General features: G+C 67.5%; 10 protein-coding genes across 11 annotated transcripts; 6 read left to right on the forward strand and 4 right to left on the reverse strand.

Moving 5' to 3' along the window:
- Positions 1 to 17: 17 nt before the first annotated feature.
- MICPUN_62730 (predicted protein) lies at positions 18 to 1133 on the forward strand (the record flags this gene model as incomplete). Its single annotated transcript, XM_002504987.1, has 1 exon — positions 18 to 1133. The coding sequence occupies one exon, from the start codon at positions 18 to 20 to the stop codon at positions 1131 to 1133; it is 1116 nt and encodes a 371-aa protein (XP_002505033.1).
- A 99-nt stretch (positions 1134 to 1232) lies between these two features.
- On the reverse strand, positions 1233 to 2630 carry MICPUN_103218 (predicted protein; the record flags this gene model as incomplete). Its single annotated transcript, XM_002505281.1, has 1 exon — positions 1233 to 2630. One exon carries the CDS (start codon positions 2628 to 2630, stop codon positions 1233 to 1235), a length of 1398 nt encoding a protein of 465 aa, XP_002505327.1.
- Positions 2631 to 2721: 91 nt separating this feature from the next.
- On the reverse strand, positions 2722 to 3492 carry MICPUN_109205 (predicted protein). The gene has a single exon (XM_002505282.1). It carries the CDS (start codon positions 3445 to 3447, stop codon positions 2857 to 2859), a length of 591 nt encoding a protein of 196 aa, XP_002505328.1. The 5' UTR covers positions 3448 to 3492; the 3' UTR covers positions 2722 to 2856.
- A 106-nt stretch (positions 3493 to 3598) lies between these two features.
- MICPUN_109206 (predicted protein) lies at positions 3599 to 4925 on the forward strand. Its single transcript, XM_002504988.1, has one exon. It carries the CDS (start codon positions 3653 to 3655, stop codon positions 4778 to 4780), a length of 1128 nt encoding a protein of 375 aa, XP_002505034.1. The 5' UTR covers positions 3599 to 3652; the 3' UTR covers positions 4781 to 4925.
- Positions 4926 to 5901: 976 nt separating this feature from the next.
- MICPUN_98102 (predicted protein) lies at positions 5902 to 7234 on the forward strand (the record flags this gene model as incomplete). Its single annotated transcript, XM_002504989.1, has 2 exons — positions 5902 to 7046; positions 7165 to 7234. 2 exons carry the CDS (start codon positions 5902 to 5904, stop codon positions 7232 to 7234), a joined length of 1215 nt encoding a protein of 404 aa, XP_002505035.1.
- A 936-nt stretch (positions 7235 to 8170) lies between these two features.
- On the forward strand, positions 8171 to 11519 carry MICPUN_98103 (predicted protein; the record flags this gene model as incomplete). The annotated part of the gene is made up of 5 exons (XM_002504990.1): positions 8171 to 8257; positions 8434 to 8490; positions 8673 to 10589; positions 10719 to 11231; positions 11298 to 11519. 5 exons carry the CDS (start codon positions 8171 to 8173, stop codon positions 11517 to 11519), a joined length of 2796 nt encoding a protein of 931 aa, XP_002505036.1.
- A 163-nt stretch (positions 11520 to 11682) lies between these two features.
- Positions 11683 to 11970, reverse strand: MICPUN_62737 (predicted protein; the record flags this gene model as incomplete). Its single annotated transcript, XM_002505283.1, has 1 exon — positions 11683 to 11970. The coding sequence occupies one exon, from the start codon at positions 11968 to 11970 to the stop codon at positions 11683 to 11685; it is 288 nt and encodes a 95-aa protein (XP_002505329.1).
- A 593-nt stretch (positions 11971 to 12563) lies between these two features.
- On the forward strand, positions 12564 to 14194 carry MICPUN_107159 (predicted protein; the record flags this gene model as incomplete). Its single annotated transcript, XM_002504991.1, has 2 exons — positions 12564 to 12575; positions 12756 to 14194. The coding sequence occupies 2 exons, from the start codon at positions 12564 to 12566 to the stop codon at positions 14034 to 14036; spliced, it is 1293 nt and encodes a 430-aa protein (XP_002505037.1). The 3' UTR covers positions 14037 to 14194.
- Positions 14195 to 14245: 51 nt separating this feature from the next.
- MICPUN_62739 (predicted protein) lies at positions 14246 to 15568 on the forward strand (the record flags this gene model as incomplete). Its single annotated transcript, XM_002504992.1, has 1 exon — positions 14246 to 15568. The coding sequence occupies one exon, from the start codon at positions 14246 to 14248 to the stop codon at positions 15566 to 15568; it is 1323 nt and encodes a 440-aa protein (XP_002505038.1).
- Positions 15569 to 15773: 205 nt separating this feature from the next.
- MICPUN_62740 lies at positions 15774 to 20535 on the reverse strand (the record flags this gene model as incomplete). Of its 2 annotated transcripts, XM_002505284.1 has the most annotated exons (3): positions 15774 to 18839; positions 19163 to 19980; positions 20232 to 20535. In XM_002505284.1, 3 exons carry the CDS (start codon positions 20533 to 20535, stop codon positions 15774 to 15776), a joined length of 4188 nt encoding a protein of 1395 aa, XP_002505330.1. The 2 variants fall into 2 exon arrangements, with proteins under 2 accessions (XP_002505330.1, XP_002505331.1); XM_002505285.1 differs by lacking the exons at positions 19163 to 19980; positions 20232 to 20535 and having other exon boundaries at positions 17865 to 18061; positions 18260 to 18947.
- Between the last annotated feature and the right edge of the window lie 128 nt (positions 20536 to 20663).

A 20663-nucleotide genomic window follows, 5' to 3' on the forward strand; every position in this document is an offset into this window, starting at 1 on the left:
CGATCGTCGCATCGACGATGTCGGCTCCGTTCGCGCGCCCCTCCGCGTCCATCGCGACCCCGCGGATCCACCGCACCCGCCGCGAGAGGCTTCGACTCGACGTCGCGCCATCGTCGAAATCAGCGGTTCCGACGACGACGACGACGCGTCTTCCCGCGCCGACCGTCCACCGCGCGTCCGTCCCGACGAGGGCCCACGCGCGCGGCGGCGCGACCTCATCCGCGGCGACCTCGTCCGGTGCGTCGTCGCCGGTGAGCGCGTCATCGCCCCTCGGCGTGCACGCCCTCGTGTGGACCGGGGGTTGGTCCGAAGCCGACGCGCACGACGCGTGCGCGCGAACCGCCGCAGCCGGGTACGATATCATCGAGATACCCCTGCTGAACCCGTCGTCGGTGGACGTGGCGATGACGAAGAACGCGCTGGCGGCGCACGGCCTCCGCGTCGCCACGTCCTTGGGCCTCTCCTTCGACGCGGACGTGTCGAGCGACGATTTATCGATCGTCGCGAAAGGAAACGAGTTGCTCGACGCCGCGCTGGACGTCTCCGTCGGTATCGGCGCGACGCACATGTGCGGCATCCTGTACAGCGCGCTCGGCAAGTATCCGAACGGGTGCACCGCGACGGGCCGCGCCAACGCGGTCGCCGCGATCAAGAGGCTGGCCAAAAAGGCCGCGGATACGAGCGACGTTGTGCTCGGTTTGGAAGTTGTCAACCGGTACGAGACCAACTTACTCAACACCGCGGAGCAGGCGATGGCGTTTCTGAACGACGTGGACGAGCCCAACGTGAAGATCCACCTCGACACGTACCACATGAACATAGAGGAGAGGTCGTTGGAGGCGGCGGTGGTTTTATGCGGCGACAGACTCGGGTACGTCCACGTCGGCGAGTCCGATCGCGGGGCTCTCGGTATGGGCAACGTGGACTTCGACTCCCTGTTCCGCGGGCTTCGACGCGTCGACTACGACGGTCCCATCACGTTCGAGAGCTTCAGTAGTGACGTCGTGAGCCCCGACCTGAGCGACGTGCTGTGCATCTGGAGGAACCCGTGGGGGTTCGAGCAAAGGGACGAGCTGGCGGTGGACGCGAGATCGTTCGTGCTCGGGATGATGGACAAACACGGCCTTCGTTGACGCGATTTGGGAGAGTCACCCGAGTTGTTACCTTGATCCGTGCGGCGCGAAGTGTCATGTAATATCTAACCCTCATGTAATACACGACGGTGCTGTCAGTCAGTCAGTCCCCGGGCGCACCTTTTGCGGCGAAGGCCGGAACCGGTCCGTCGGATCCGGCGCCTTTTTTTTCGTCGGCGTCGGCGTTGAGACGTCGCGGAAACGGCTCATTTTGAAACGGCTCAAAGCGCCGCCGTCGCCGCCGGCGTCCCTCAGCTGCAACTCTCGCAATCGCCCCCGCGTCGCGTCGAGCGCGCGGACGAGCGCGTCGCGTCGCTCGGCCCGACCGCGCTTTTCCTCGTCCACTCCGGAGCTCGCGAACGTTTTCTCATCCCCCGGCGAACGACCGCAGCCGTCGCCTCGGTCCGCCCCGGGGCCCCGGTTGAAGTCGCGACGACCCTCCCGCCCCGCACGCTGGACCGCGTCCGCGCGACACTTCGCCAGCCGAGCCTCCAACCTGGCGACCGCGTCGTTCGACTCGAGAAGCGCGCTACGAGCCGACGCCGTCGACGCCTCGGCGCGAGCCGCGCGTTCCTCGGCGTCTGCGGCTCTTTCCTCCGCTGCTCGGACCAAAGCACGAACCTCGTCGGTATCGAGCTTAGGCATCGAACTTACCTCACGTCGCGCGACTCGCACCTCGCACGCGGCCCTCTCCGCGTCCGCCTCGGCGCGGACGGCTCTCGCCTCCGCCGTCGCGGCTCTCGACTCGGCGGCGATCGCGCGATCCTCCGCCATCTTCGCGCGTTCTTCGGCTGCCCTCACGAGCTCGTTGGCCAACTTCGCCGCCTCCACCTCCGCCCCCATCGTCCTCAACGCCGCCTCGGCGACGTCCCTGGCGTTCACCGCGGCGTTAATGGCGTTCGTGGCGGCGAGCGCCTTCGCTTGCGCCGTCTCTCCCATGGTTCGAGTCGAGCGCCGGAGCTCCGTCAATTTCGCGGCGTACTCGCGCACACGCGCGCGCTCGTGCGCGAGTTCGTCGCGCAGGTTCGCGAGTTCGCCCGTCGCGACCGCGGCGAGGCGTTGGAGTCGTGCCAGGGTGCCGGGGTGGTCGGTTCGTGGGGCGGACTCCGAGGGTGCCGACTCTTCTGGGGGATTTGGATTTGGATTTGGCACTGACGTCGCGGGTGGGATTCCTTCGGCGACGGGCGCGACCGCGGCGGCGGCGCTCGCGGCGGGAAACTCGAAGTCCGGGGAGTTCGAACCGTCGTCGTCGCCGTTGTCGTCGACGTCGTCGTCCTCGTCGTCGCCGAGGGATCCTCCCGAGCGACCGTCGGAGCGCTCGTCCTCCTCCGAGTGCGTCGCCGTCCGTACATCTTCGTTGGAATCCCCGTGCTCCTTCGTCGCGCCCGCTCCTCCGGGAGGTTCGCGCCGCTCCTCCCGCGCGATCATCTCCGCCGCGGGATGGACCCCGGCGGTCGAAACCCCGCGCCGAGGGTCCTCGGACGCCGCATCCGTCATCTGCGGCGCGTCACGTGCGACGCTCTCCTCGCCCCGAGTGGCTCTTCTTCCCCCCACAGCAGCCAGTCAGTCATCGGTTGGCGATGCGTTTCGTCAGCTCCGAGGAGCGTTTACTTTGACTTTATTGCCCGATCGGTCGCTTGCGAATGTAGACTACCATCGCACCTCTCTCAACCTCTCTCAACCTCTCTATCCGTCTCTAATGCTCTCGCTCCCCCCGAACACGTCACGCCCGGTTGCCACCTCCGCCCCGCCCCCCGTACTCGTTACCGCGAAACTTGCCCCACATCGAGTCGAACTCTTTGGCGAACACGCCCGCCAACTTGGCGTCTCTCGCGATGACGACGTTCTCCTGGTTACCGAGCACCGCCTGCCTGGTCCAGTTGAAGCTGCCGTTGATGAGGGTCGCGCCGTCGACGATGGCGAACTTGTGGTGCATGTGCGTGGACGCCGCGTCGGTCCTGACGGGGATGCCCGCGTCCGCGATTGCTCGCAGATCGCTGCCCGTGGAATGCGCCTGCTCGTCATCGGAGATTACGCGCACCTTGACGCCGCGCTCGTGCGCGCGCACGACGGCGTCGGCGATCTCGTTGCACGTGATGGTGAAGACGCATACGTCCAGGGTCTTCGACGCGGCGTCGATGCGTCGGAGGAGTTTGACCAGGCTCGTGTCGGCGTGCGCGTAGGTACAATTCGCGCGTCTGCACTCTTTCCCCGCGAGGTGCTGCCTGCAGGGCATGCCGGCGGCGTCCGGAAAGAAGAGGACCTCGGCGTCGGTGGATCCGCCGCCGGTGGGGCTCGAGAAGCACGCGCCCATCGATCGTTCGCGTTCGGAAGCCGATGCGAAGCCGAGACGCGCGCGCGTGGCCGGCAGTGCCCACGGTCGATCGTCGGCGAAAGAAAATATCTCGGTGACGTGTCGAGTTGTCTTCGTTCAAACGCGCCCAACGCGTCATCACTTTGCCGGACGCCGGGCGGTCGCGCCACCGCCCCACCGAGAGACAGCGAGAGAGACGGACGCGATGCTCGCGCTTGTGAACCCGGCGCGCGGTATCGCGAGGCGCGGAAAGCCGCCGCCGCCGCCGCCGTCGTCGTCGTCGCCGTCGCACTCCTCGGCGCCGAGGCTTGCCAACGCGGTCGCGAGATCCGCACCGCCCGCTCGCCGACGCGCGCGCCTCGCCGCGCTCGCGCGGCCCTTCCCCGTCGGCGAGGACGCCGCCTCGAAGTCGGCGAGCGATGCGAGCGGCGCCACGAGCACGCCGAACCCGCCGCCGCCCCCGCCCGCGTCGCCGCCCGCGGCAAGACGGAGGGTCCGCGCCAGGGACTTTCGGCACCCGCTCGACCAGCAAAACACGCAGTTGCTCCAAGCCGTCCCGGGTCTGAGCCAAATCACAAAGTCGCTCGTCACCCCCGTCGCGGAACAGATGCTGGTGCTGGAGCAGATCAGCACGTCCGTCCTCGTCGGCCCGGCGCAGCTCCCCCACGTGCACAAGCTCGTGCTGGACGCCTCCGCCGTCCTCGACATCGACCCGCCGCAGCTGTACATCCGTCAGAGCTCGCAACCGAACGCGTACACGCTGGCGATTTCGGGCCGAGAGCCGGTGATCGTCGTGCACACCGCGCTCGTCGAGCTGATGACCGCGGCGGAGCTGCAAGCCGTCATCGCGCACGAGATGGGTCACCTCAAGTGCGACCACGGCGTGTGGCTCACGGTGGCCAACTTACTGACGCTGGGCGCCGAGATTGCGCCGCTCATGCCCGCATTCGTGGCGGATAACTTTCGCGACGGTTTAATGCGTTGGGTTCGAGCCGCCGAGCTCTCGTGCGACAGGGCCGCGTTACTCGTCGCCGGGGACCCAAGGGTGGTGGTTTCGGTGCTCATGAAGCTCAGCGGCGGGTGCCCGAAGCTCAGCGGGCAGCTCAACGTCGACGCCTTCCTCGATCAGGCGAGGCGATACGACGACGAGAGCTCGAGCCCGCTGGGGTGGTACCTCCGCAACGCGCAGACGCGGCAGCTGACGCATCCGCTGCCGGTGGCGAGGGCGCGGGAGATTGACGAGTGGGCGCGGAGCGAGGAATTCGCGAGGTTGGGGATCGAGCCGGCGCCGACGCCCGAGGAGCTGGAGCTGTGGAGTCCGGAGGCGGCGTGACACGAGACGATGAACGGATGGAAGGATGCGTGCTCGAAGGCGACATCCATCCATCTCCATCTCGGGCGAGTCGCTGATGCAACCCGCCGATGAACCATGTACGCGGCGACGCCGTCTGTATCAATACAATCGAAAGAATCGAATCCGTCACATCACGACGCACACCGCGCTCTCCTCCTGCGCGAGCGGCCTGACGCTGACACTCGCGCCGCCGCCGTCGGCGCCCGCGTCGTCGTCGTCGGCCGCGCGCCCGACCACCCCCTCGCGATGGAGCTTGTCCAGCAGGGCGCAGATCTCCGCGTGCCCGTGCTTCGACGCGAGGAAATAGCCGGTCCGTGCCGGGTCCCTGAGCGTGACGTCGAGCTGCGGCAGGGACGCCAGGTACTCCTGCGAGACGGACGGGGACGGATGCGCGGTCAGGTCCACGGCGTCAGCGCTCGCGCGCGTGCGAGTCGAGCGAAGAAGAGCGGAACGACGATGTCAGCGGAGGGATGTCACGTTCGTTTCGGGAGGGGCGCATCGAACGCGGGAGGGGCGCGTCCCGCGTCGGCGCGGCGCCTTCGTCTCCGTTCGGCCGGGCGTCACTCACCACTACCGCGATGTGTCCGCACTCGCACGCGAGATGGAACGGCGTCATGTCGTGATCGTCGCGCTCGTTGCACCCGAGGGAACCCGGCCCGCACGCGTCCACCAGAAATCGCACAACCTCGACGTCGCCCCCGGCGCACGCGTGGTGCAGGCACGTCTGGCCGTCCTCGTCTCGCGCGGTGAGCAGCGCGTGGTCCGCGTCGCACAACGCGCGCGCGGCGTCGATGTCCCCCTCCTCGCACGCGTCGTGAAGGCGCTCCAACGCGGCGGGATCCATCGCCCGCGCGCCCCGCGCGCCCCTCGCGCGCGCCGGAGGAGTGGCGTTCATTCACCCGGCCCGGCTGGCTGGTGCACAGCTGTCGCGATTCCGTCGCAGTCCGTCGTTTGAAACTTCGCGCTTTTTGCGGCGGGAAAAAGCCCCCCGCTCGATCAGCTCCACCACACGCCTTGGGCGCAGGCGCACCCCCCGCGTGGATCAGGTCATCGCCATGGCGGCGCTGGATAAGCCCCTCTCCGAGGCGGGCCCGACCCCGATGGATTTGAAGCTCAGCGCCGACCTCGAGGCGCGCCTGCATCTCGAGAACGTCTTCGAGGCGCCCGAGGAGTGCACGCGACGCGAGGAGGTGCTCGGCGAGATCAACGAGGCTCTCCAGCAGTGGTGCAGAGCGCGGTCGGCGTCCAAGGGGATCGAGGAGGACCTGGACCCGCGGTGCAACCTCTACACCTTCGGATCGTACCGCCTCGGGGTCCACGGCCCCGCCGCGGACATCGACACCCTCTGCATCGGCCCGCGGCACCTGACGCGCGCGGAGGACTTTTTCGGATCCGAGTGGACCGGCTACGAGGGCTCCTTCTACCTGGAGATGAAGAACCACCCGGGCACGGACCAGGTCGTCGCCGTCCCGGACGCCGTCGTACCCGAGCTCAAGCTCGTCTTCCGCGGCTTCGAGATCGACATCGCGTACGTGTGCATGGGCTCGTACGTGTCCGTCCCCGAAGATCTCGACGTGTGCCAGACGACAATCTTACAAAATCTCGACGACGCGTCGGTCAAGTCCTTGAACGGCTGCCGCGTCGCGGATCAGCTCCTTCGATTGGTGCCCAACCACGACGCCTTTCGCATCGCCCTGCGAGCCCTGAGGGTGTGGGCGAAAGAGCGCGGGGTGTATTCCAACGTCCTCGGATACTTCGGCGGCGTCAATCTGGCGCTGCTCGTGGCGAGGGTGTGCCAGCTGTACCCGAACGCGGCTCCGTCCATGCTCGTGTACTCGTTCTTCCAGCTCTGGGACGCGTGGCAGTGGAGCACGCCGGTGATGTTGACGCCAATCGTGGACGAGGGACACGGTCTGAGGGTGTGGGACGAGCGCGTGAACAAGGCTGAGAGGTTCCAGCTCATGAAGATCATCACGCCCGCGTACCCGGCGCAAAATTCCACCTTTAACGTCACGCACTCCACGCTGCACGTCTTGAAGAACGAGTTTAAACGGGGCCGGGAGGTGTGCGCGGAGGTTTTGATGAGCAAGAAGCGATGGGAGTCGCTGTGGGAGCCCCTGCCGTTCTTCACGATGCACAAGCACTACCTGCAGGTGACCATCGCCGCGGTGTCCGAGGATGACTTCAAAAAGTGGGAAGGGTGGGTGCACTCGCGCCTGCGCATGCTGGTGCAAGGGGTGGAGACGTGCAGCGGCGGCGCGCTCGTGGCGCACCCGTACCCGGAGAAGAAGAAGGATCCAAACAGGGACCCGGCCATGCACTGCGTGTATTACCTCGGATTGGGTCCCGCGCCGCCCCCCGAGCCCGGCGCGCCCGCGCCTCGCGGCACCCTCAACCTCAACCCCGCGGTGGAACAGTTTCAGATGCTCGTGACCAACTGGGTGAACCGATCGGACGGCACGCTGGTGTGGCAGCCCGGCATGGAGGTTCACGTCAAGCACATGAAGCGCAAGGACGTCCCGGCGTGGGCGAGCGTTACGGCGAGCGTTACGGACGCGGAGAGGACCGCGGCGGATCCGGCGGCGGCTGCGGCGGCGAGGGCTCGCGCGGAGGCGGCGGCGATCTCCGCGGCGGCGGCGGCGGGTCCGGGCGCACAGCTGGCGGTCGGGGTGAAGCGCAAATCCCGAGCGGGTGAGGAGGAGGAGGAGGCGGATGGGGCGGGTGCGGAAGGGGAGCGCGGGGGTGCCGAGGGGGGTGCCGAGGAGAGCGGGGGTGCCGCGGATGACGGAGGAGACGAGCCGGCGGCGAAGCGGGCGAATGTGGCGGAGGATGGCGAGCCCAAAGATGCCGCGCCCGAGGGGGACGAAGAAGCGGTCAAGGAAGGGGAAGGGGTCGCGCCGCCCGAAAAGGAAGGGGAGGCGCCGCCCGATGCGGATGGGGACGAGGATCGTCCGGCGTCGGAGCCGCCATCGCCGGCTGCGCCGCCGGATGACGACATCGACGGCTTGGGCTCGATGGATGACGACATCGGCGGCGGCGCGGCGGGCCTGACAGCTGGCGGGTTCGGAACAGCGCCGGGGCCCGGGGCGCGCAAGCTCAAGGTGTCGTTCGCGTCCGTGGTGAAGAAGGGTTGACGCTGGTAGAACGTGGCGCGGCGCGTCTCATCGGTGACGGCTGACGCTTGCGATGGCTACGCTAAGAGTCGAGTCGGCCACAAAATCTCTGCGTTTTTCCTGTCCCCCACACAGGACCGCCTCCTGTTCGCCTCCCGAACACCCCGTTTGCAGTCCGTTTGCGTCCACGTCAGAAAAGAAATCGGTCGCGCGGCAGACCAAAGGACGCCGGTTCACGCACGCGCGCCCTCCAACAATGGCACACGGATCGGGATGGATGCACGGCCTCGTCAAGGCCGTGCCGAGCGGTGACTGCGTGGTCGTCATGGGCAACGCCGCGCAGGTGAGCGCCCGCGTTTACCCCCCCGCGCGAACCGCCGCGTCCCGTCAAAAAAGGGTTCAGACGAACAACCGATCGTCCGCGCGTGTACCCCCCCGGCTCGATCACCGCGCGCCGCCGCGATCCCCGCGATCCACGTCCTGATCCGATATCCCGACACCCCTCCCGATCGCGAACAGGGCGGACCTCCTCCGGAAAAGACCATAACCCTCGCGTCGCTCGTGGCTCCCCGCATGGTGCGCGCGCCCCGTCCCGATCGGTTCGCGATCTCCCCAACCCGTCGTCAACAAAGGCGCGCCCCGAGGCCGACTTTTGGTCGTCCGCGAGATCGGTGCTCGCCGCGACGCCGGCGACGCCGAGAGCCCTGACCCGAATCCGTCTCCGCTCACCACCGTCACTTCCCAAAACTCAACCCCAGGCCCGACGGGACGGCAGGGACGAGCCCTTCGCGTTCGCGTCGCGCGAGTTCCTCCGCCGACTCCTCATCGGCAAGCAGGTCAAGTTCCGCGTCGAGTACGCGGTCCAATCCATCGGACGAGAGTTTGGCCAAGTCTACGTCGGCGACGTCAACGCCGCCGTCGAATCCGTCGCCAACGGATGGGCCAAGGTGCGCGTCGGGGGCGGGGACCAGGCGTCCAACCACGAGGACCTCGTCGCCGCCGAGTCCGCGGCGCAAGCCGCCGCCATCGGCGTGTGGACCAAAGATCCGACACAGCTGGCGACGGCGGTGCGAATCGTACCCCACGCGTTTGATCCAAACTCTCTCCTCCCGACGATGAAGGGCCGACCGGTGCCGTGCGTCGTGGAGGCGGTGTTGAACGGCGCCGCGCTGAGGGTGCAGCTCATGACGGACGGGACGGAGACGCGGCACGCGACGTGCGTGGTGTTTCTCGCGGGGGTCCAGGCGCCGGCGATGAAATCTTCGCGAAGGAATCATCTCTCGGACGACGCGGGTGCCGGCGGGGACGCGACGTCCGCCGCGACCGACGCGCCGAACGGAGCGGCGGACGCCAAGCCCGAGCCGTTCGCGCGCGAGGCGAAGCACTTCACCGAGGTTCGCCTGCTCAACCGCGACGTGCACATCGTCCCGGAGGGAACCGACAAGTACGACAACCTCTTTTGCACGGTGCGAATTCCCGGGGATGGCGCCGACCTCGCCGAAGCTCTCGCCGGTAATGGCCTCGCGCGATGCGTGGACTGGTCCCTGTCCATGATCACCGCAGGCGCGTCCAAGCTCCGGGCCGCGGAAAAGGCGGCGAAGGCGCACAGGCGGTGCGTGTGGCGCGATTACGTGGCGCCGCCGCCCAACCCGAACTCCCTCGTCGGTAAAAATTTCGTCGGCGTCGTCGTCGAGGCGGCGTCTGGGGATTCCATCGTCGTCGCCGACGCCGAGACTGGGGTGGAGCGACGGGTGACGCTATCCTCGATCCGCGCCCCGAAGCTCGGCAACGAGCGACGCGGGATCAAGCCCGAGCCGTGGGCACACGAGGCGAAGGAGTTTCTCCGCGTGCGGTGCGTCGGTAAATCGGTGAAGGTGTCGATGGAGTACGTGCGCAAGATTCCGACCGCGAACGGGGGCACCGCGGGTGGCGCCGGCGCCGAAGCGCCGGGCATCACGCTCGAGATGGGCACGGTGATGCTCCCGACGGATCAGCTCAAGGGGGAGGACGGATCCGCCGCGACGAACGACACGGGCGTCGCCGAGCTCAACGTCGCCGAGATGCTCGTCTTGCGCGGCCTCGCCACCGTCGTCAGGCACCGAAACGACGACGACGAGCGCTCGCTGCGGTACGACGACTTGGTCCAGGCGGAACAGCGGGCGATAAAGGGCAAGAAAGGGGTCCAGAACAAGGACAAACCCGCGCCGGTGCACCACGTCAACGACGTATCCACCAACGCCCAAAAGTCGCGACAGATTTTACCGTTTTTGCAAAGAGCCGGGCGATCCCACGCCATCGTCGACTACGTCCTCAGCGGACACAGGCTCAAGCTCTCGGTTCCCAAGGAGGGCGCCATCGTCGCCTTTGCCATCGCCGGCGTCAGGTGCCCGAGGGGCGACGAGCCCGGCGCCGCGGAGGCGTATCGATTTGTCCGCCATACGCTTTGCCAACGCGACTGCGAAATCGAGGTGGAAGCCGTGGACAAGGTGGGCACCTTTCTCGGCACCCTGACGTACGGCAAAGGTAACGCTAAGGCCCCGACCGTTTTAAACCTCGGCGTCGAGCTCCTCCGCCGGGGACTCGGCACGCTGCACGACTCGTACGATCCCCGAGGACGTGCAAACGGCGAAGCTCTTGTTCTTGCCCAAGACGCTGCGAAGAGCGCTCGAGTTGGAGTTTGGGTCGACTGGTCCCCGGAGAAGGAGGCTGCGGACAAGGCGGCCGCGGAGGCTGCCGCGCGCGGCGGGGGTGCCGAGGGGGGTGCCGACGGTGCCGCCGGTCACGCACGATCGGGTCCCGCCGAGCTCTGCGAGTTGGGCGTCACCGAGGTCGTCGGCGCGGGGAGGTTCTTCTGCCAGCGCGCGACGGGTGGCGACCGCGCGGCGTGGCTCCACTCGCAGCTGCAGACGCTCTCGCCGAACGTGTCGCGCGTGGGATTCGAACCCAGGAAGGGAACCCTGGTCGCGGGACGCTTCACCGGCGACGACGAGTGGTACCGCGCCGTCGTGACGTCGGTCGAAGGCCAGCGGGGAACGGCGAACGAAACGTACGCGGTGCACTACCGAGACTTCGGCAACGGCGAGCGTTTACCCCGCGAACGCCTCGCGCCGCTTCCGCCCGAGCTCGCGTCCACGCCCCCGCTCGCGCACCTCTGCGTCCTCTCGCACGTCGCAATCGCCGCAGGGGAACGATCGAGGGACGCCGAGGCTCTGTTCGCGTCGCTAGTGTCCGGCGGCGGCGCGATGGACGCGAGGATCGACCGACGGCTAAGAGCGCCGGATGCGCCGTGGGACCCGGACGCGTCCCCGGAGTGGCACGTCACGCTGGGCGGCGATTTCGGGACCGGTGCCGACGGGGGTGCCGAGGGTGCCGACGGTGCCGAGGGTGCCGAGAGTGATCAATCGGTCAACGCCGCGATGGTCGCCGCGGGTCTCGCTCGGGTCGATCGACGCTCGGCGAAGGACCCGAGCGCGACGCATCTTCTCGACGCGCAGGAGCGCGCGAGACGCGAACGACGCGGGATGTGGGAGTACGGCGACGTCGACTCCGACGACGACGAGGAGGAGAGGCCCAAGGCGCCCGGCGCGTGGGGCCGAAGGCGGTGAAGGAGAGGAGCGTTTTGCGAAGCGTAGTCGACTTTCTTAAAACGAAGATGACTTTTTCCCTCTCGTTAATTATGATACAAACGGCTCGACGCGTCCGAGCACGTGGCGCGACGAGATATCGCGTCGCTCCCGGTGGTACAAAGGCGCGGTGGTACGAAACGTCTCAGAACGCGAGCTTCCCCGCGGACGAATCCTCCGGTTCGTGGATCCAGTCGTTCCGAAACTTGCGCGTCGTCCGGTGAAACTTAAACTCGTATCCGCGCGGCCACCCTTTCTGAGGGGCGGTCTGAGCCGTTCCCGCGGCCTCCTTGAGCGCCTTGCGCTGCAGGTTCTTGACGCGTTTCGGCAAACCCAGGGAACCGAACTCGCCGGTTTCACCCAACGCAGCCCGCGTCGCCTTTTTGAGGAGCACCCGCGCCTCGCGGAGGAGCTGGTTGGCCCTCCCTCTCATGCTGAGTCACTCCGCGTCCGTTTCTTTACAACGCGGGGGAACAAGAGCCAAAATTTGAAGATGGCACCGGCACTGCCGGGGAGTTCCCTGGCTGGGCGGTCGGCGAATTCGTGACGTCCGAGGCGACGCGTCGGAAACGAAGCGCGCGTTTCGTGCGTCGGTTCGCCCTCGGCGCGCGGTGTGACGGGGACGACTCCGGAGGAACAAAGAAGAACTATCGTATCCAAATGTTTGGCGCGTTCCCGCCACGGGAGCAGCGCACCCGTTTGTATATGGGGATTTTTCACGGTCTGTTCACGGTTCGTTCGGGGCGTCAGAGGATTACGAGTGGCGGTTCCTGATTGGCTGAGGAGGATAGAAGCTTCCACCGCCCTAAAACCTGCTCGTCGCCTATATAGGAGGCTCACAACCGCGCCACCTCCCCCCGCGGCGACTTTTGGCGTCGCGTGCATCCGCGTCCGTCCGTTCGCTCGATCGATCGCAGTCGGGAACTCGACCCCGCCGTATCGACCCGCGCGCGAGACGAAGGACGGCCTCGGCGATCGCGACAACGCAAAAGGAGACGCGCGCGAAGAAATCAAACCTTCGTCGCAATGGCTTCCGCGGTGACCGTGCAGTTCGCCGTGGCGCTGAAGCTTCGAGCGTCCGCGCGCCGCGAACCGATCGTCAAGCCGGGCGCGAACGTCGCCCGCGTCGCCCGCGGGCGCGCCGTCGTCGTGCGAGCGACGGCGGCGGACGCCAAGGCTTCATCGGAGGGCGTCTCGCTCACCCGCAACGGCAAGAAGAGGGTCGTCATCACCGGCCTCGGCGTGGTCACCGCGCACGGCAACGACGTCGACGACTTCTACGCCAAGCTCCTCGCCGGGAAGTCGTGCATCTCCCCGATATCCGAGTGGACCCCGCACGAGGAGCAAGGGACGACGATCGCGGGCGAGATTAAGGGGTTCGACCCGGAGGAATTCATGACCAAGAAGATGGCTCGAAGGGTAGACCCGTTCATCGCGTATCAGATCGTCGCCGCGAAGAAGGCTCTGCAGTCCGCGGGCTTGCCCTTCGCCAAAGGGGAGGAACTCGACGCGGTGGTGGACAAGACCCGCGCGGGTTGCCTGATCGGCAGCGCCATGGGCGGCATGCACTCGTTCAGCACGGCGACCGAGAATCTGGTCAAGGAGTACCCGAGCTGGATCGGGCACAAGAAGATGAACCCGTTCTGCATCCCGTTCGCAATCACCAACATGGGCAGCGCGCTGACCGCGATGGACTTGGGGTTCATGGGACCCAACTACTCCATCTCCTCCGCGTGCGCCTCGGGCAACTTCTGCATCCTCAACTCCGTCGATCACATTCGCAACGGCGAGGCGGATCTCATGCTCGCCGGCGCATCCGACGCGGCGGTGCTCCCGTCGGGCATGGGCGGGTTCAGCGCGGTCAAGGCGCTCAGCAAGCGCAACGACGACCCGACGGCGGCGTCGAGGCCGTGGGATAAAGGTCGCGACGGGTTCGTCATGGGCGAGGGCGCGGGCGTCTTGGTGCTCGAGTCTTTGGAGCACGCGTTGGCGAGGGGCGCGACGCCAATCGCGGAGGTTCTCGGCGGTTCGTACAGCTGCGACGCGCATCACATGACGGAGCCGCACCCCGACGGCGAGGGCGTTCAGCTCGCCATCACCCGCGCGCTGAAGGACTCCGGCGTGGACGCCTCGGCGGTCAACTACGTCAACGCGCACGCCACGTCCACCCCGGCGGGTGACATGGCCGAGCTCCGGGTGCTGCAGCGCATGTTTGGCAAAAATTCCGAGTTTAAGATCAACAGCACGAAGGGCTTGATCGGGCACCTGCTCGGGGCGGCGTCCGCGGTGGAGGCGGTGGCGTGCGTCAAGGCCATCCAGTGCGGGGAGGTTCACCCGAACATCAACCTGGAGGATCCCGAGGACGACGTGGAGATGGGTCTGCTGGTTGGGGGCGAGTCGGAGAGGCTCGACGTTCGCGTCGCGTTGTCAAACTCTTTCGGCTTTGGCGGGCACAACTCCGCGGTGCTGTTCGGAAAGTACGAGCCGGTGGTGACGTAGGGGGTTCGCCGGCGTGGGGCGTCGTGTGGTGAGCGCGGTCGGCGGAGATCGAAGGCGGATGTCAGAGGAGGGGCGATTCGCGGGTAGGAGAGGAGAGGATAGGAGAGAGCGGGGGTTGATTTTCTTGTCAAAAATGGCAGCCGAGCCGGTTGTTTGCGAGTGAGTGTTGGCACGTTCTTTGGTTTCACGCGCGCAGTGGGCGGGACGCGATGGCGCGACGGGCGCTCCCCGGCGGTGCCCCGGCGCTCGCGCTGGCCGCGCTGTGCCTCGCGCTGCGCGGCGCACTCGTCGGCGGGGATTACGTGCAGCCCGCGGCAAACCCCGGCACGACGCCGCGGCAGATCCAGGTCGATCTCGACACCGGCATCCCGCTCGTCCCGCCCGCGTTTCCGAGCTCGTTCGTCGCGGAGGTGGCGTGGACGGTGACGCGCGCCGAGGGCGACACCGACGCGGTGGCGTCCGAGCACGACGGCGATCGCACGCTCGCGACGGTGTACCACGAGCGGAGGGTGCAGGCGGAGCGCATCGACGTTCGATCGCGCGACGGCACGCGCGTCGCCACCACCTTTCTCATCCTCCACGGCAAGGGCGTCGCGTATCGCGTCGACCATCCCGGCGGCGACGACGACGAAGACGACGCGACGACGTGCGTGCACGCGCAGACCCCTGGTCCCGCGGTGCAGACGCGGCTCTCGCACGTCGCCGCGTCGTTCCGAGGCAAGGAGCGCGTGGACGACGACGGCCGCGACGGGACGCAGCGATGGGCCGAGCGATGGGACGGAACGGTGCCGGGCTACGGCACCAGGGAGACGGTCGTCGCGCATCGCTCCACCGACGGGAAACACCACACGCCGATCCGATCGGTGTTCCACAGGACCGACGGCGGCGCGGTCATCACCGTGGTCACGACGTACCTCGCGTGGAACCACTCAAACGTGTATAACAATAGGCGGATGAATTTGAAGTTGGACCCGACGCTGTTCCGACCGCCGCCTCGGAGATGCGAGCCGGACGTCACCGGCGTCCTGAGCAAGTCGCTGGAGCACAGGAACACCCTACACTTCAACCCGCTCCACCACCCGCGCGTGGGTGGCGGGAAAAGGAGGGAGAGGGCGAACGATTCTGGCGATCGAAAGTCGAATCACGTTCGGTCCAATCCGAGCCCGAGCGGGTCTGGAAGTTTCCGGAGAGGGGACGGCGTCGCGCGGCGGCGGGTGGTGGCGAACAAGGACGGGAGTAAACCCGCGGCGCCGTGGGAGTCGCACGGGGTGGACCCGGAGGTGGCGGCGAAGGCGCACCTGGACGGCGTTCAATACGAGTTGAACGCCGATTCCGACTTTGTCGTCTCGTCGTCGACTCTCAAAGATTCGTCGCGGAAGGGTCTCCGGAGCGGCGGCGAGTCGGTCGCGTACAACCGCGACAGGGGTTGGGTGGACGCCGGGATCGTGGACGGGATACCCGCGTCCAAGGACGACGGGAGCGGGCCGGCGCACGAGTACGCGCTGCTGGGAAGCGGGTCGGACGAACTGTGAACGGCGGCGAGGGCGAGAGGGCTCGCGTTTTCGTCGACGAATGAATGAATGAATAATCAATCGGAGTTTTACAAGTCCCAGCCGCGGGCGTCGTCCGCCGTTCGACGCCGGCGGCGCGCCCTCCCCGCGCGCCTCCTCCTCCTCCTCCTCCTCCGCCTCCGTTTTACGGTACCCCCTCCTCCCGAAAGTCCGCGAAGAAATAAAATCAGAAAATCTCAAACCCGAAGATTGCCGAGAGGATGAACGCCACGCCGATGGCCACCGCCACCCCGGACGATATCACGCTCACCGCACTCACCGCCCTCGGGTTGCTCTTCTGCAGCGCCGCCGTCCCCGCGCCGAGGCACGCGGTGTACGTTCCCATCGCCACGACGGTGCCGACGAAGAAGGTCCCGAGGAACGCGATGGCCTGCAGCCTCGGCAACGCGAAGGCGGGGAGGAGCAGGAGCAACGAATCGGGCTGAAGCCCGTGAATCGTTCCGGTGATGTACGTCCACGAGAGGAACGAACCCTTCTTCTCGCCGCCCTCCTCGCGCACCCGCCGCGCCGTCTCCGTGTCCCCCGACCCCACGACGGCGTCGTCGGACTCCCAGTCGCCGTCGACCGAACGCTTGTTGGTTCCCATCCCGTGGTGGCCATCCTCGTGCGCGTGAGAGTGGCCGTGTTCACCCCCGTGCTCGTGCATCGAATGCTCGTCGTCCTCGTCGTGCGAATGCGCCACCGCGCCGTTGGCGTGGGAGTGCACGTACCTGATCGCCGCGGTGGGATCGTTCTCGTCGTGCGAGTGCGAGTGCGAGTGCGTGTGCTTGGCAAAGTCGCCGAGGCCAAAGGGAAGGCCGTGCGAGTGCGAGTGCGAGTGCGAGTGCCCGCGCCCCTCCGCCAGCGCTCGGCCCTCGAGCCAGCCCATCACGCCGATGATAACCAGCGTCGCCCCCACGATGCCCTGTCCCCACTGCGAGATGACCTCCATGTTGAACGGCAGCTTATCCCTGAGCAGCACGAAGATGAGGCCGAAGAGAATCTGGCCCGTGTTGTGGCCCAAGCCCCACAGCGCGCCCATCATCGCGTTTTGCATCCGCGACGGGCCGACGGCGAGGGGCGTGAGCGCCGCGAGGTGATCCGGGCCCGTCAGCGTGTGAAGGCATCCCGCCAGGAGGCCCGCGTAGCCGCTCTTGATCGCCATGGACGCCGCCACGAACGCGGGCGTCGCCACCGCGCTCGTCGCCCACGACGCCACCCCAGCCCGCACCGTGGGATACAGCCACGCGCCACCCGCGCAACACGCGAGAAAGACGCCGGCACACGCCGCGACGGTACTTTTCCTAAGCGGCTGCCGGCCAAACGTGCCGAGCAGCCGCACGCTGTTGATGGCGACGAGAAGCGTCGAGCCCTCGTGCAGCAGCACGGCGAGCCACAGGGGAAACGCCCCGACGAGCGCGGGAAGGGACGCGCCGACGATGGACGCGCACGCGAGCGTGATGTTCTGGCGCAGCACGGACTTGGTCCTCGCCGCCAGGTCGAAGAGCTCGGGGAGCTGCGAGATGCCGTCCGAGTCGGCGTGAAGCAGGAGGACGTCCGCGGCGGCGGCGGCGGCTTCGGAGGGGGTAGAAGCCACCGCAACGCCGACGTCCGCGGCGGCCAGCGCGGGAGCGTCGTTGATCCCGTCGCCCACCATGACGACCCGCTTGTGTTTTTTGGAACCATCCGCCACCGCCATCTTGCGGCGCTCCTCGACGATGCGGAGCTTATCGTTCGGGGTTAGGCCGGCGCTGACGTTCGACCGCGGCAGCCCCACGGCGTCGGCTATGGCGTTGGCGCTCGCAGGGTTATCCCCAGTGAGCATCAACACGTCCATGCCCTCGCCCTTGCGCCACGAACCGGATCGAAGCGACGCCACCGACGTCGCCGCCTTCGGGTGGAGCGAGTCGGCGAATCGGAAGACGCACGCGAGGTTCTCCGACTGCCACGTGGTGTCTACGTGGACGTCACACGGCACGTCCTCGCCCCCATTCGCGCTCTCGTCCCCGTTCTTGCCGTTCTTGTTCGCGACATTCGAACCCTTAGTAGTAGAGTCGTCAAACCCGGCCGCCTCTTGAACCGCCAAAGCGGCGACTGCGTTGGACGAGTCTCCCCCAGTCGCCGCCGCGTCTCTCATCGCCCGCCTCTTGCCCTCGTCGCGCAAAATCTCGCACGCCCAGTCGGGGTTCCCGAACCGCGCCAGCCGCGCGGGGCCGCACGACGGGGACCCGTCGCCATCCTCCGCCCCCGCGGTCGTCGCCGCGCGCACCAAGCCCTCCACCCCGCATCCCGCGACGACACGAAAATCGCTCACCGCAACCGCCGGAAGCGCCCCCGGTGGCTGGTCCGCCGCGGTGTCGAGGACGGCGCGCGCGATGGGGTGCGTCGCGCCCCGCTCCAGCGACGCCGCGATGGCCAACGCGGCGGGAGACTCGAGCGGGGAGAGAGAGCGAAAGTCGGTCGTGTTCGCCGAGGCTGACGCTGGATCCGAGTCCCCGACCTCTCCGCTTCTCTCCGCGACAGCCACGCCCGATTCGGGCGTCTCCTTGGCGTTCATCGCGCCCACGTACGCGGGAACGCGCCCCCCGAAACCGCTGTTTAAACCTCCTCCGTTCAAACCCCCGTTTCGAACGTCGCCGTTCAAACCGGGACTCTCGCTCGAACCGTTCACACCGTCAGAGTCGCCAAAGACGCGTCTTATGGACACGCACTTCATCCGTCCGCTCGTGATGGTCCCCGTCTTGTCCAACGCCACCGTGCCGCACTCGGCGAGGGCGTCGAAGGTGACGCCGCCTCGAACCAGCACGCCGCGTCTGGCGCACGCTCCGATGGCGGCCACGTACACCAGCGGGGCCATGAGAAGCGCGCAGGGCGCCGCCGCGGACAAAAAGGCGAACGCGCGGTACATGGCTCCGCCCCGCCCCAAAAACGGCCAGCCGAACACGAGCGGCCCGCACACCATCGTCAGCGCCGTCACCGCGAGGATAGCCTTGGAGTAGCGGTCGCCCACGCTGTCCAACAGCCTCGACACCGCGGGTCGGCGGTTCTGCGCCGCTTCGGTGAGCCGCGCGATCCTCGCGGGGGTGGAATCCTCGGAAGATCGAATCGACTCGACGACGAGGGCGCCGTCGGAGTTGACGGCGCCCGCCGGCACCTCGTCGCCGACGCGTTTAAGCACCGGCAGCGCCTCGCCGGTGATGTGCTGAATCGACACCAGCGCGCTGCCGTGCACGACGATCCCGTCGAGGGGAACCTGTGAACGCGGCGGTGGGAGGAGAGAGACCCGGGGGTGAGAATACGAGAAGGAGCGTGAAATGAACCAGGTAAAGAGGCGGGTAAGGAAAGAGGTAAAGTCGCGCATCCAATTCGCCGCCGTAAAGTCTCAGATGGGTAAACGGCATGTTTCGGTTGAATCGCCATCGCCGGGGTAATTAATCCCGCCTTGGAAGGTTTCTGCGAAAGTCATCCTCACGGACGATGCGGCGGCGCGGGGCTGGGCGCGAACAGAGGGACGAGCCGAAAAGACCGGACCGGAAAAAGAGGAGGAAGGAAAAAAAGCCGCCGAGAGCTTCTCACCTGCTGTCCGGCTCTGACGAACACGTTCGCGCCCACTCCGACGTCCCTCGCCGGAACGAGCCGCTCGCTGTCCGCGTCCGGGGACCCGTCCTCCCTCAGCTCCACGATCGTCGCCTCCCCCGGCACCGTCGCCCAGAGCATCCGCAAATCGCCCCTCGCGTGTCCCGTCAACCTCGTCTCCACAAAGTGCGCCGAAGCGAAGAGCACCAAGAGCATCGCGCCCTCGATGGCGCACCCGAGGAGCACGGTGCCCGCCACCGCCAGCGTGGTGAGGACGTGTATGTTCACGTTGCCCACCGCGAGTTCGTAGGAGACGTCGACAAACTCCGACGTCCCCGCGAGCGCGTACACGGCTACGGTAGCAGCCGTCTCGATGGACGCGGCGGTGACGGATGTCTCCATCCCCATGTGCCGACAGAGGTGCGCGACGCCCCCGACGATGAGGAAGAACCAGGACACCGCGCACACCGCGACGTTTCCCTTGAGCTTATCCGCGATCCAACCCACGCCGGTGGCGCGGTAGAACGCCGTCAACGCGCGTTCGACGCCGTTCGGCCCCGCTCTCGTCGCAACCTTCGGCCCCCGCGTCTCCGGCATGGCGTCACCCGAGTCGCCGGAGAAGCCAGCCTCGGCGATGAACGCCTCCTCGTCGTAGGACCCGGAGGGGTCCTGCATGTACATCGCCCCGCCGTCGGCGTCCGCGCCGCATCCGTACGGGGCGCCGCAGCATCCGGAGGAAGCGTGCGAGTGGCCGTGCGAGGCGTCGTCGTCGTCGTTCGTGAAGCTCGGTCGTCCGCCCGCGTTGTCGTGCGAGTGGCCTGCGCGCGATGAGGGTGGGTGGGACGGGGCGCGGGAACGTCAGCGCGATGCTCTCGGGGGCGTGATGGACGCGATCGCGCGCGAAGATCGCGGACGGGGCGCGGGATCCAGCCGCGGCGGCGGTGCCGCCTCCGCGGGAAAAAGCCGACCGGGGGCGATCGCGCTGGCAAACCTAAGCTCGCCAGGGTTTACGGGATAAGGCGGATGGGCGCAGTGGTGGACGGGGAAGGCGCGGTCGCCGTGGTCGTACCGTGGGGCCCGGAGTGCGACCGGACGGTCAATCCGCGCAGCCTTCGTCCACCGCATCCGTAGGCGCCGCACGACGCGAGCCGCAGCCCCTCCATCGCGCTCGACCGACGCGCGCCGAGTCGCAACCTCGACGGCTGCTGCGGCACCCACGCGCACGCCCGATTCGTCGACGCATGGGTGAGCATCATAGGAGCGCCGGACGCGAGACGTTGTGAAGCGCGCGCGCCGGTGAGCGACCGCGATCGGACGACGCCGCGTCCGGTCCCGACCCTGAGCCGGGGAGCGGTGAGCGCGCCGTGATCCATGACGCGAACCCTGGACGGCGACCGGGCGCACCAGCGCCGCTCCGTTGTGACGCGCGAGTGGACGTGCCGAGCGCCGTTGCCGTTGCCGTCGGTTCGATCTTCGCGATTCGTCGTCAGTCGACGCGGGT

The sequence above is a fragment of the Micromonas commoda genome, chromosome 11, assembly GCF_000090985.2.
Source record: "Micromonas commoda chromosome 11, complete sequence".
Taxonomy (NCBI): domain Eukaryota; kingdom Viridiplantae; phylum Chlorophyta; class Mamiellophyceae; order Mamiellales; family Mamiellaceae; genus Micromonas; species Micromonas commoda.